Source organism: Chelonia mydas, chromosome 3, assembly GCF_015237465.2.
Source record: "Chelonia mydas isolate rCheMyd1 chromosome 3, rCheMyd1.pri.v2, whole genome shotgun sequence".
Lineage (NCBI taxonomy): Eukaryota > Metazoa > Chordata > Testudines > Cheloniidae > Chelonia > Chelonia mydas.
Genome location: NC_057851.1, coordinates 196,787,362 through 196,800,630, shown reverse-complemented (window position 1 = coordinate 196,800,630; position 13,269 = coordinate 196,787,362). Strand labels below are relative to the sequence as shown.

The 13,269-nt window shown below is 46.2% G+C and overlaps 1 protein-coding gene across 1 annotated transcript; it reads right to left on the bottom strand.

Moving 5' to 3' along the window:
• Positions 1-2,113: 2,113 nt before the first annotated feature.
• Positions 2,114-8,094, bottom strand: CD93 (CD93 molecule). The gene is made up of 2 exons (XM_037896192.2): positions 6,055-8,094; positions 2,114-3,401 (listed from the first exon to the last, which is right to left on the bottom strand). The coding sequence occupies exons 1-2, from the start codon at positions 7,941-7,943 to the stop codon at positions 3,398-3,400; spliced, it is 1,893 nt and encodes a 630-aa protein (XP_037752120.1). The 5' UTR covers positions 7,944-8,094; the 3' UTR covers positions 2,114-3,397.
• Positions 8,095-13,269: the final 5,175 nt, after the last annotated feature.

Sequence of the window (13,269 nt, the reverse complement as noted above, 5' to 3'; positions counted from 1 at the left end):
GGGGAGAAAAGCCTGTGGAAGAGTGACCCCAGAAAGGGGCTTGGGAACAGGTCCTAGAAACAGGCTGAGGTAAGAAGTAGTCTAGGGAAGCAGAAAGGGGGCTGAGGGTGCAGACCTTAGTTGCTTGTTACAGGGCCAGTAGACTGGAACCCAGAGTACAGGAAGGGCCTAAGTTTGTGAAAGTCCCCCCAATATATGAGGTGTAAGGACCATTGAGCCCAGAGATGAGCTGAAGACCTGGTGTAAGGCCATTGGACCATAGTATTAAGAAGAGGCACAGTGGCTGTCGGCAAGGGGTGTCAGAGGAGGACAGTCTAATAAGCTATGCCCAGCCATGAGGGGGCGCATTGGCTGGTGAGTCACTCTTCTACAAGGGAAATGAAAAGGCATTTTTAAAGCACTTGTTTTTGCAGCGTGAGACACTTTGGGGAACATAGTAGATTTGAGGGAGCCATGTTAATCCTTGCAGAGTGCATCATATTTTGTTATTTGACACCTTTTCCTCCAAATCTTTCCATACTCCCTGCCCCACAGGAAAAAGGGGGTCTGCAGATCCTGGGGGAAACTTCAGAGGCCCAGAACTATCCTTGTGGAGATTTTATCTCCCAGCACTGGTCCCAGGGAGTCCTGGCTTACCCTGACAGTGTCCCAGTTCATTTGCAATCTACTGCACCTGTGACAAGTAAGGGCCAAAATAACTAATATGGGCCTGATCCAAAGGCCACTGAAATCAGTGGAAGTCTTTCCATTGACTTCAAGCTCTTGGTTGAGAAATCCCAGGGCAGTAAATGGTAGGTCTGAATGTAGGCTGACTGAAAGAATGGACAAACTATGATTTTTGTATCTCTTTCCCCTATCCATCCTGTTTAGGTTCTAAGCTCTTCAGTGTAATAGCACTCTCTACCCTGGGCTTGTATAATGCCTAGCACAATCTTGGTTAGGCCCAAGGCACTACCATAATGAACATCAAGAGCAATAATAGTGGTTTCTGACCATGTTATAGCAACGACTGTGCTACAAAATCAGCAGTTCACTTCCACCATATTGCACTTCTGTCAGATATAACCACATTTCTGTTTTCTTCTCCAGATCACCAGCCTAAATTAGGTAGTGGTAGTGCATGACCTACCTATCTCACTTCCCTGTATAAATATTGAGCCTATGCGCATCACAGTGGTACCTAATTTTAGTCATCTCTTCCTATGGCAGACACTGATACTAGCCAAAATGAATCCAGAAAAGCTTTTCCTGTTTTGAAAATGCTCATTTATTCATGTCCAGCTGCTGTTAGAGAACATCTTTTTTTTTTTTAATATACCATTTAACAAAAACTTCTGTGATTGGTAGGAGGACACGGGGGCTATAGAGATGAGAATCTTTAGAGGGGGTCTGGTCAGTAAGGCTAGTTCAAATTTTTGCTTATGTTTCAATTTTTCCTAGATGAATCTTTCATCAGCCGAGCAGATCTATCTTGGTAACCCCAAATGATTAGTATTTTGCTGTTTTAAAGAAATTAGCGTTCTGTGCCTTGGTCCTGCCGTGAGAGCCACATGAATAGACCCCTGCCCCCTCCAGAACGACACTGAAGTCAAAAAGGCTCCATGTGGGTCTGTCTGAGTGCATTCCATTGGCCTTAGACTTAAATTCTGGGGAGCAGGAACCTATACTTCGTATACATTTGTACATCACCTAGAACAAAAGGGCCCTGATTTTGCCTGAGGCCTCGAAACACTTCATTAGTATACATATTAAATCATTATTAGATGAAAGGTACCTGACTGACAGCTCCAGAAACCAAAGTCCTCTGTACAGAGCAGGTACAGCATGAGCAGTGACAATGCAGATAGTTTTCCAGCACTGCCCTGCTTAATCTTGACTAGCAAGGACAATTTATCAGTGGGCTAGTCAAAAATTTTCCCTCAAAACCCAAGTTTCTGTCATTTTTTTTTTTAATCTAAATGACATTTTTCACAGAGGGTATCTGCTTTCCTAAAAAAAACAAAAATCAATTATTTGTCAGTTTTTAGTACAAAAAAGTTCTTGGTTTGGGGGCAGTTTTAAGCAAATTATTTGAAACATCACAAATAAAACAATGTATCGTGTATTGCATCAATAAGTATTAACATCATGTTTATTTCAAAGCATCAATGACACATTTCATTTGGATTTTGTTTGTACATGCTTCCATCAGAAGAGCAATGTATCCACTGAGGTAATGCTAGTTACGGTATTAAAGTTAAAAAAAGGAAAACACTGTTTGAGAACACCTGTAATATCATCATACACAAATGTAACATTGATGCACCAATGATGCTGCTACCTGTGAAGAAGAGAACATTTCTGGGCATGTATTATTTCAACCTGTGGGCAGCCGCATGGAATTACCAGTCATTAAAAGGATCTAAAAAAGTGGGGGGGGGGTCTTATCACGCCACATCTACCTGCCCCCAGTAGTTCTGCCCACCCAGCCTCACCTCTGTTCCTCCTGCATCTCCTGGAATTCTTCACCCTGGTTTCCCAGGCCTGGAGGAAAGGGGAGGAGGTTCTGCAATGAGAGCCTCTTGTATCCCTTCCCAGGCCTGATAGCGTTGGGATGGGGAGGAGCTGTCCCACTGCTCACAGGAGGGGCGGAGGAAGGAAGGATCAGAGCTGTTCTGAGATGCTGGAGTCTTTCCGCTCCCCTTGTGCATCCTGTGAGATTGGTACTGGGTTGCTAAGGGAAAAAGAAGATGACTCTGGTCTGCTTCCTCCAGCTGCTCAGATTAGCTGCTCTTCACCAAAGGTGGGCAAGTCGGGAAAGCCGCCAATGAGAAGGACGTTCCTCAGATGGTACTAAAAATGTGAGCATCTCAGCAAGCTGGCTGGCTTCTTAGCAATTGTGTTTCCCAGGCCTGTAACGTGTTTAAACCTGGTGCACTTTAAGCACTGGTAATTCCCATTAGCACTGAGGAGGTCTGTGCATACAACCCTGGCATAACAGGAATATAACAACACATACAAAGCACTTGCTGTGTTTAAAGCATTTCACATGTGTTAACAAATCAGTCCTCACAATGCCCACATGAGGTTAGCAGGTAAACACTATTATTCCCCATTTACAGGGAGGAAATTGAAGTTACTTGTCCAGCGCCACAGAGCAAATACATACAGAACCCACATTAACGTTTGGGATCTCCTGACTCTTCATTTAGATACCATAATCTGTTCCTTTGCCATTCCTACTCACTTCAAGGGCTTGATCCATAGCCCAGTGAAGTCCATGGGAGTCTTTCCACTGACTTCAGGCGGCTCTGCATTGAGCCCTGAATCAAGAAAACTGATTCATGGCAAAAAGCAAGCAAGGGCTGAATTCATCACTGATGTGACTCCACTGAGATGAAACTGGCCTCAAGAGGTTTCACCTGGTGAGGTAAAGGGCAGTTAAAGCTAAACCTACATACATAGCAAATCAATGTTTTTGGTGGCCTTAACTGATTAGAATTTTTTACTCATAATCCTGTGAGACACACCAGAATACACAAAATTTATATAATACTAAAAACTCAGGATTATGGATTGAACTATTAACCTTTCTGAATAAATATGTGAGATTTTACACTGGCTTTATGGTTCCACACCTATACTTTCTAGTTTCCCATTCATTTTGGGTGAAAAGAGTTAACATGGAAACACCTGGATATCTTCCACCATAAAATGAATGGGGAAAGACGGAGGATTATAAACATCTTGAAAACGACACAAAGCAAAACGAATAATCCCAGAATTTTAAAGTTTGTTGGTATGACTGTTCATATAGGCCCTGACCCAGCACAGCATTTAAGCACATGCATAACATTAATCTTAGTCCTATTGTTGGGATTACAAAAATGCTTAAAGCTACTCACGTGCTTAAATGCTTGACTAGACTGGTGTCATAACAAAGAATTGGTTAGTATGAATTTTCTGCAGGTCTTCCCAATAAACCAGGGATGAGTACACTGCTTCTTTCAACTATTGTCCAGAGAAATGGAAGCATATACAAACTATTCAAAACATTTACAGCTGCTAGAAGTTACATTTTCCTGTTTTCTTGACTTGTACAATGGATAACCAGAGACGAAAAACAGCAGGAAAGGGTTTTCCTCCAAACACTAAAAAGAACAGGATGTAGCTGTGAGGCTCACAGCTAACTCTTTTGTGTTAAGTTCACATTTCTGTCAAATGTGGCCTCAAGTATACAATAAAAGCTGCAAGAATATAAAGGTGGTGGGTATTTCAGGGAAAATATGTACCCTTATAACCAGATCCATATTCCTCTTTAGCACCTTTTGTACTCTGTATAGGCATGGTGCTGCTCCATTGAAGTAAACGGCAAAACTGGTGTTGACTTGATTAGGAGCAAGACTTGGACTCTAAGCTTAGATTTTCAAAAGTGACTAGTGATTGGGTCTCTCAGTTTTGGGTGTGCCCAGTCTGAAACATCTTAAAGGGGCCTCATTTAAAAAAACAACAACCAGCCCTCTGAAAATCAGGCCCCATTAGGTCTCTTAAGTGGAGCACCCAGAAATGGAGGCACCTAAAATCATCAATCACTTCTAAAAAAACCAATAATTCTGCTTTGTCATAAATACACTTTATAAACATATCCAAGGAAGCAATGGTGAATAGCACAATGAAATCCATAAGATGTATTTAAGGGGAAAAATCGATGAGCTAGTTCAGAATGGCGTGGGGGCCATGGCTCCATCTCCTCCTGACCACTTCTGGAGCAATGAGTGCAGAGACTGAGATTGTGACTGAACTTTACAGTCAGCATGCAAGGGGCTAACAGACACCCACTTTCTCCCCAGCATTGCAGACCCATACAAGGGCCAGGGATGACTTCACCTTGAGAAAAGTGATATGACTTTGGAAGGGGATATCCTAACTACCCTAATTAGCAAATACACTACAACCCTGGGCAGTTTCTCATCAATGGTGAAAAACAAATATACCCAGCCTGGACTACTTACAAGCTTCTATGACACCGTAATACACACATATTTGAATAAAACAGGCATGGTTTGGGTTTTGATATTACTATATTTTGAAAGAGGAGATTATTTTCTATCCTAAGTGACAATAGATGGGCAATTCCTCCTCAAATACCTTTTCCTAACTTCTTGATCTTGCATCCTCTTATGCTTTCTCAACTGGACACCATCAAATTAGGCCTGAATAAAGACTGGGAGTGGATGGATCACTACAAAAACTAATTTTCCCCTGCTGATACTCACACCTTCTTGTCAGCTGTTTGAAATGGGCCACCTTGATTACACTGGCCTCATTAGCACTACAAAAGTGATTTTTCCTCCCTTGGTATTCACCCCTTCTTGTCAACTGTTGAGAATAGCCCACTTCCACCTTAATTGAATTGGCTCATTAGCACTGACCCCCCACTTGGTAAGGCAGCTCCTGTCTTTTCATGTGCTGTGTATTTATACCTGCCTACTGTATTTTCCACTCCATGCATCTGATGAAGTGGGTTTCAGCTCACGAAAGCTTATGCCTAAATAAATTTGTTAGTTTCTAAGGTGTCACAAGGACTCCTTGTTGGTTTTGCTGATACAGACTAACACAGCTACCACTCTGAAACCTGTCAGGTACACAAGTGTTTGCAAGATCAGGGCCATGATTATTCTGATTGTAAAGATGTTTATCTTTTTGAAAGTTCCAATGAGCTCTTCAGTGTGATTGCTTTTATTTTTCAAAAGCAACCTATCACCCTGGGCCTAATCCTTGTCCTATTAAAATCAGTGGGAGTTTTGATACTGATTTCAGTGGGAACATTAGTGGGATCTTGATCCAAGTGGCAGACTGACTGTTCCTCTGACACTAAGACAATGCCAAACCCAGGGTTCTAAAGTGAAAACAAAAGTTAAGTCACATAATGAAAGCATAGTTTTATATAATATGGGAAATATTCTCTGCTGCACACAATTATCCTTAGTTTAAGTGTTCCCTCTCTCCAGAGAACCCTGATGCTACCCTAGTCCCTGCAAGCATGCTACCCTTTCTGCAGACTCCTGCCTTTACCTGTAGTCATTGTCTACTGCTTTTTTCTCTGCCTGCTCAAGTACCCAGCAGTAGTTGTCTGTGGCGCTCCTGGCTTTCTTCTTTTCCTTCTTGGCTTTCCTCTTCCTATAGATGAGCAAGCCCAGGGCAAAAGCCATCAGCAGCAGGATAACCACCACGCTGCCCAGGATATAGTACAGGAGCAGTTTGGGGCCATCGGTGGCCTGGTCAGCCTCGGGTTTCATCATGGGTTCCCCAACCCCTGCCGCCCTGCTGACGGCAGCTGGCTGGAGGGTGCTCGGTTCTGCTCCCCCTGGCTGGGCTCGGGTGGTTGGATCAGAGCCCGGGGCTGGGCTCTCGGTAGTAGGGTGGGTGTCCGGCGGATGTCCACCCCCAGCCGCCGGCTCCTCTTCTCCTGGGGGGCGCAGGGACAGGGACGGGGCCGCGCTGCCGGGGGTGGTGGGGCTGGAGCCGGAGAGGCAGGAGACGCCGTTGGAGGCCAGCGCCCAGCCCGGCGGGCAGAGGCACTGGTAGCTGCCGGGCTGGTTGACGCAGCGCTCCTGGCAGGGCTCCCCCAGGCACTCGTCCACGTCCCGGCAGGAGGCCCCGTCGGGGCCCCGCTGGTAGCCCGGCCGGCAGACGCAGAGGAAGGAGCCCGGCGTGTTGGTGCAGAGCTGGGCGCAGGGCGCGCCCTGGGCGCACTCGTCCAAGTCCCGGCACTGGCGGCCGCCGGGCCCCGCGGGCTCGTAGCCCGGCGGGCAGGTGCAGGCGAAGCCCCCCGCCGTGTTGAGGCAGCCGCCCTGGCAGGGCTCCCCCAGGCACTCGTCCACGTCCCCGCAGCTCACCCCGTCCCCGGCCAGCGCGTAGCCCGCGGGGCAGCGGCACTCGAAGCCCCCCGGCCGGCCCAGGCACTGCCCCTGGCACGGCTGGGCGCTGCAGTAGTCCACGGGCGAGCAGGAGAGCAGGTCCCCGCCCAGCCGGTAGCCCGGGCGGCAGGCGCAGCGGAACGAGCCGCCGGCCAGCTCCAGGCACTGGTGCTGGCAGCCCCCGTTGCTGTAGGCGCAGCCGTGGCGGGGCGAGGCGCACAGCGGGCCCGGGCTGTTCCACGCGAACCCGCCGCCCTCCTGCGCCGTGCACAGCAGGAAGGGCCCCGGCGCCTGGCCCTGGCACGACACGGCGGCCAGGGAGCCGAAGGGCACGGCCGCCAGGGAGGCGCTGTTCAGGCCGAAGGGGGTGGTGTAGGTGACGCTGCCGGGCCCGGCCAGCGCCAGCTGGCGGCACATGCCCTGGAAGCTGAACTTGCAGAGGTAGCCCTGGACCCGGGCGGAGGAGCCGCTGCAGGGCCCGTCGGCCCAGCCCAGCCCGGGGGAGCTGGGGGCGGTGCTGTTCCAGTGCAGGCTCACGCAGCGCCTGCTCGTGCAAGTCTCCCGGGGCTCCCGCAGCCAGCCGGTGTAGTCGGTCTCCTCCCCGCCGGAGGCCCAGCTGAAGCCCTTGAGGAGCTGGTGCTGCTGGTAACACTTGCCCTTCTCCCGATGGAGCCCGATCCAAAGCCTCGCCTGCCCGTCTGGCCCAGCTTCCCTCCTGGGCAGCTTGGCTAGCAGATCCTGGACATGCAAGGTCTCTTCCTGGCTCTTCATGGTCACCAGGTTGCCTCCGTTGCTCTTGCAGTTCTCCTGGGCATCCGCCCAATTGTGCTTGCCCCAGTGGACGGTGTAGCAGGCAGTCTGGGCGCACAGGGCCTCTGCCTCCTCACTCGCCCACGAGGGCACCCCCCAAAGCAATGCCTGGCCTAGGAAGAAAAGGGCAATTCCCATGGTTGCTTTGGTCTGGTCTGGCAGAGAGCGGCAGGATCGGTGCTGTTGCTGTCCCAGGCACCAGATGCACAGATGGGACCTGCAGGGGACACACATCAGATGTTAGAACAAAAGAGCAGAAGCTGTTTGCCTTTCAGATCCTTTTGGCCCAAGGAGCTGCCCTGCACGCATCCTGTGCTGTTGCGACTCTTATTTATCACCGGAGACTAGAATTTCCTGTATTTTAGTTACTGGTGGCTTCATCCCCGTGGTTTGTTGATAACAATCAAGATATTCAGCTGCTTTTCTTTGCCTTCCTTTAAGTGAAGTGGTTTAACACCAGTTTAAAAAAAGATTTACCATTAAAGGGCTTTCTTTATTTTGGCCCACTGCTCCCCTCCCCCTGTAGGAGAAACTAGCTGGAAACTTGCTCTTTTGAAAGCTGCTGCTTTCTTGTTTTATTTTTAAAGGACGTAAACTACTTACTCGTCGGTGACTTTTTCTAACCCCCAATAGGGAGTTTTCCAGTATCTATTGGAGAAACAACAACAAAAAAGGCATGGAATCCCTGCTTATGATCCTAAGCATAGTTAACATTTCATCTTCTAGAAGAAATGGAATACTTGGTGCATATAAGTCATCCACACAATTAATTTCAAGCACTTTTCCCCCCCATTCTTGCACTTTAAATAGATGGAAAAGTCCTAAAATAGGGATTGGGTCGTGAGAATGTCTGAGCTCCATGCACTAAGCCAAGTTGTTTAAGGACACCAAACCAACTCAAACTCAGTGTACAGTGGGGAGTTTTCTAAATGCAGCCCACTTAGTCACTGATCTGTTGTCCAGAACCAGTCACTTCAAACAGAAGAAAAGCACTGAACAGCAGCTGCTTATACCTGGGACTTTCGAGCATCAGAGCAATGATATTCCAAGTTAATGGTTTTGGGGAATTTACAGATCAGTGATCAGTTATATCATCAGTTCAGTTGCAGCTTGAGCCAAACCCAGTGAAGTCAATAGGAACCTTAAAGAAAGGGCCAAGTAGTTAGTGTGATAAGTTTTACTGGATGAACAAATGCATTAAAAATGCACAAGCCTTCAGGCCCCAAAAGTCCCCTTTTCTGGGACTGGCAACTTTTACGAAAAGCACAATTGATACTGAGTTGATTGACCTCTTTGTAATAAAGTAGAAATACTTCATTTGAGAATCAGAAAGTGTTTTACTGACGTCAATTAAAACTCACAGTTACTGAGGTGTAATTATTTACAACTATTATTTTGCAGATGGGGATTTGCATGAGATGCAGAGAGGTTAAAGGTCAGATTTTCTTTGTACAGTGGGGTCCTAGATCCATGCACAGTTTCTGCCTGTGCATTCATGTGCTTGCTTTTGAGTGCACACTTACTGCAATTGTGTGCATAACTTGAATAGATGAAATGAAGGCATCTAAATATATATTTATGTGTCCAAATGTCTGATGCGGATGTCCAGATAGGCCTGTGCGTGCAAACATAGGTGCACTAATGAATATGCAAGTATGCCCATGGATCTTGGACTTCACTTTGGGGTATATCTCCCACTCTTTAGGCCCACACAGAGTCCAGGATAGTGCCAAGATTATGGGCCGTGAAGGCAAATGGAACGGACTCAAGGAAGGGAGAGATATAAAAGACAGGATGCTTCTTTTCCTCCCAGTTCTTGCCTTTGAGACATTCAGCTGAAAAAAGTTAACTTGGTCAAGGTAGGCAGTCATTTCAGTTGTCACAAGACAATGTACTGTACATACAGTTCATTTGTACAGTCATCAGAGTAACTGTGGCAATGTTAAAGGATGAAATACAGTAACCAAGGGAGAGAATAGAGAACAGATGCTAGAGAATGAGCCCAGGTGGGACATCTTGGCACAAGGGTCAACCATTGCCAGAGATATAGAAAGAGCAGTTTGATAGGCAGGGCTGTCCCTAGGGGAGTGCGGGGCCTGGCACAGATCAGCCTCCCCGCTAGTCTCCTCGCTGTCCGTCCAGCGCGTCCCCTCGTCCACGCGACTGCCTCTCTCCTCCTTGCTGTCCACCCGCCTACCTGCTTCCTCATCTCCTCCTGCCTGCCTGCCCGCCTGATGCTCGCCTCCCTGTTCGCCTCCTCACCCCACTCACCCACCCCCCTCCCGCCTCACCTGAATATCGGGACAAATGGCATCCTGATTGTACATTGGTTGGGACGCGGGACAAAGGGCCAAATATCAGGACAGTGCTGATTTTATTGAAGTGTGGGGCCCCCCCGAAGCGCGGGGCCCAGGATGGTCACCCCAATTCGCCCTACCCAAGGGACGGCTCTGTTGATAGGCAAAAATGGAACGAATAACAGCAAGCCAGAGATATCTTCACATCTAAGGCGTTGGTCCAGGAGGACAGAACTGTGACTACAGTGTAGAAGCCTGTGTGGTCAAGGAGAATGAGAAAGCAGAGGGAGCCATCATCAGTAGGGAAAAAGTTTATTAACTCTCTGCAGAAGAATGATTTCTTTGCTATGGCTAGACCAATACTCAAAGAGAAATTAGCCCAGCGTATTGTTGTGGGAAAGGTGGTTGGAGTGATGGAGGAGGGAGTTACTTTTGCAAAAACTTTGGGAAAGGGGAAATAGAGATGGGCCAATAGTTAGCTTCAGGGTCATGGGAGAGCTTTTTTAAAAAGGGGGGACTAAATTCTGAGCTGGGGTGTGAAGAAGCAGGCCCAACTCTATTGATTTAAATCAGAAGTCAGTGGAATTGTACCTGCTCACACTGTGTTTGAGTTTGACTCAGGAACAGTGGTACGTTGTGGAGAGTTGGGGGAAGAACCAGAGGAAAAAGAGTGTTGTATTGATAAAGGGGTGTTTGGGGCCCAACAAGAAATAAGATGTTTCTGAAACCCGTGGTCACTGTTACAACATTAAACAGTGCAGTATGGACTGAGGATTTGTTTCATGTTATCGCTGGTGACTCCTACTGGGAAAACTACCATAAAATGTTTTAAACTTTTAATTAAAGACACAGAAAAAGCAGTTAACGGCCTTTAAAATGTGAAGTAGTAAGTCAGGCTTTCATTTTCACAATATCCCGTATTCCCTTTCCCTTTAGCTGTAGAGAGCCTTTTGTAGAGAGAAACCTCTCCATGACTGTTTTTAGATGGTGTTAAAGATGGTATTAACTGTTTTTTGGGGGAGGATAAAAGGTTAGTTCAGTCAGTCTGGATCTCTTGTCTCTTATTGGAGTCCAGTCCTCTTTCTTTAAGACAAAACAAGACAAACACACACAAAAGGGGAGAAAAAAGAGACCAGTAAACATGGAAAATGCAGCTTCTGTCTCTGGTGCTGACTCTCATGTGAGATCTTGCTGCTGAGGAAACACAAGCCCAGCACAGGGTCTTATCCACTCCAAGCCCTGGCAAACTTTTATCTGCATATGGCTGCTTAAGGCATTGCTTTCTCAGAGCAGTGTTGCAAGAGGTGTAGACGTCTTGTTGGCTAAGCCAGAGACAGACCGAGGGGGGAAAGAGGAGAAATGCAGTAGGAAGGAAAATGACAGATGTGTAGTGAGTGACTGCAGGAACTCAACTCTCACATTCCTGGTGATCAGGAGTTAGCTGAAGGTGGTGATGTCATGGCCTGGTCGGGTCAGGACGATGAAGGCCCAAGAGTGTCAGGTTGGTGGTTAGGGTCTCATGAGACAGTGGGGGTAGGAGCCATGACGGTAAAGCTCACTCCTTCCAGTCTACCCATCCTGCTGCTCCCATCTAGTGTCCCCCAAGTAAATAATGTTCAAGAAGGGGTGTAAGCCTCATTCCATTCATATTAACCCATGAAAACACATTGCCACCCATATTTAGAATCTTTCAGCTTGTTGTCATGCCAACCGATGACTACCAGGAGCATTTGAAGATCTTTCCTCTTCAATTAACCTAAACAATCCAGTTTGTCCCAGTCTATTGGTCTCCAGCTTTTGCTGACTTTTACAAACAATTTTATGTAACAGACTGAATTGGATTTTTGTTTTCTTGGATACCTTAGAGTACAGGCCTCTGCCCATCAGAAGTTATTGACAGTAGTGATGAGGGAGGGAGCAAGGGTTGGACGACAGGACAAACTGACAGGCGAGAGAAATGGATCAAGAGAGGAGGAAGTTTAATATAAGCCCCTTGTAGCCCTCTGAAGAACTACAATCTCTCCAGACCACCTCTGTCACCATGTGGAAGTGAAGGATTTGGGTGGAAAGCTTACCAAGTTTTGCAGATGCCTCTTGGTGTAGACATGACAATGATAGATTTGGCTCACTCCCGTTTGCCTCGTTTTGGGGAGAAGGGACAGGGGGTTGCCCTGTCAAACTGAAAGCCTCAAGCAGGCGTAGAATTTCTCCCCCCACACACGTCCCTCTGGGCCTGATTGGAGCTGCCCCCAAAATATAGAAGACAAACTACTCTCCCAACTAACTTTACCTCCAATGTTGAACCTGTAAACAACTGTGGCTCCCAACAAAATAAAAGTATTTTCATCAGTCCCACAATGCATTATTAATTTATCTTTACTTCTGGGTCATTTTATATGGCAATGAACATACTCTTAAATAACATACTCTTAAATTTGCAACTCAGAAAGATTTTCAAAAGGCACATTAAGACAGTCACACTTGGTGTTGAGCTCATGTTGGTATTTTTCCTTTTGGTATATTAAGTATATTAATCCAGTGGGGTTTATTTCCAGCCAAAATCCCTGTTGAATAGAATTCCGTTTAAGGATCGCAGTATCTGACCCTGTTGATTCTCTACATACTTTAAAAGTTTAGCAAGTAGTGCCACTGGCATTTTCCTAACTTTCAGCATTTTTTCTTTTTTAAATAAATATTGAAAATTGAACATTACCATTACAGCTATTGATGAACATCTGAAAATAAATAAGTAACAGTAGATTGTAATTTTTAAAAAGAACTCCATCTATCAAGTTTCTTAATCTTTTCCCAAATTAAGAGAATAATTTATAGCAACCCCTAAAGATACAAGCATACTTCTGTTGCCTGTATGAAATAACCCATTTAATTTAACTTCCCCTCTATAGACATGATCTCACTTGAAAATAAAAAAGATCCAAATAATTATCCTGCCAATAAATAGCAATAAAAGTGCCCCCAATAAATTACATGTTTTTTTTATTTTTAATAAGCCATTTAACACTTGTACATATGAACTGATGTTTCAGATCACAATCAACCACAAATTGCCCTAGGAAGACTGGATCTCCTGCCAAATAGGGCACAATATATATAAAAACGTATCAGATTATCAAAAGGATTCATTATAAAGCTGTTACCAAAGCCAGAAGAAGGAAATTTAGAAGATCTGTTAGAAGTCAACAGCAATTCCCAAAGAAAGAATCAGGGTTGGAACAATGGACAATAGCATGCAAAAGTCATAA

Excerpts from the sequence above, each read along its gene's own strand:
- CD93 (XM_037896192.2), bottom strand. The coding sequence starts at position 7,943 with ATGTGTGTCCCCTGCAGGTCCCATCTGTGCATCTGGTGCCTGGGACAG.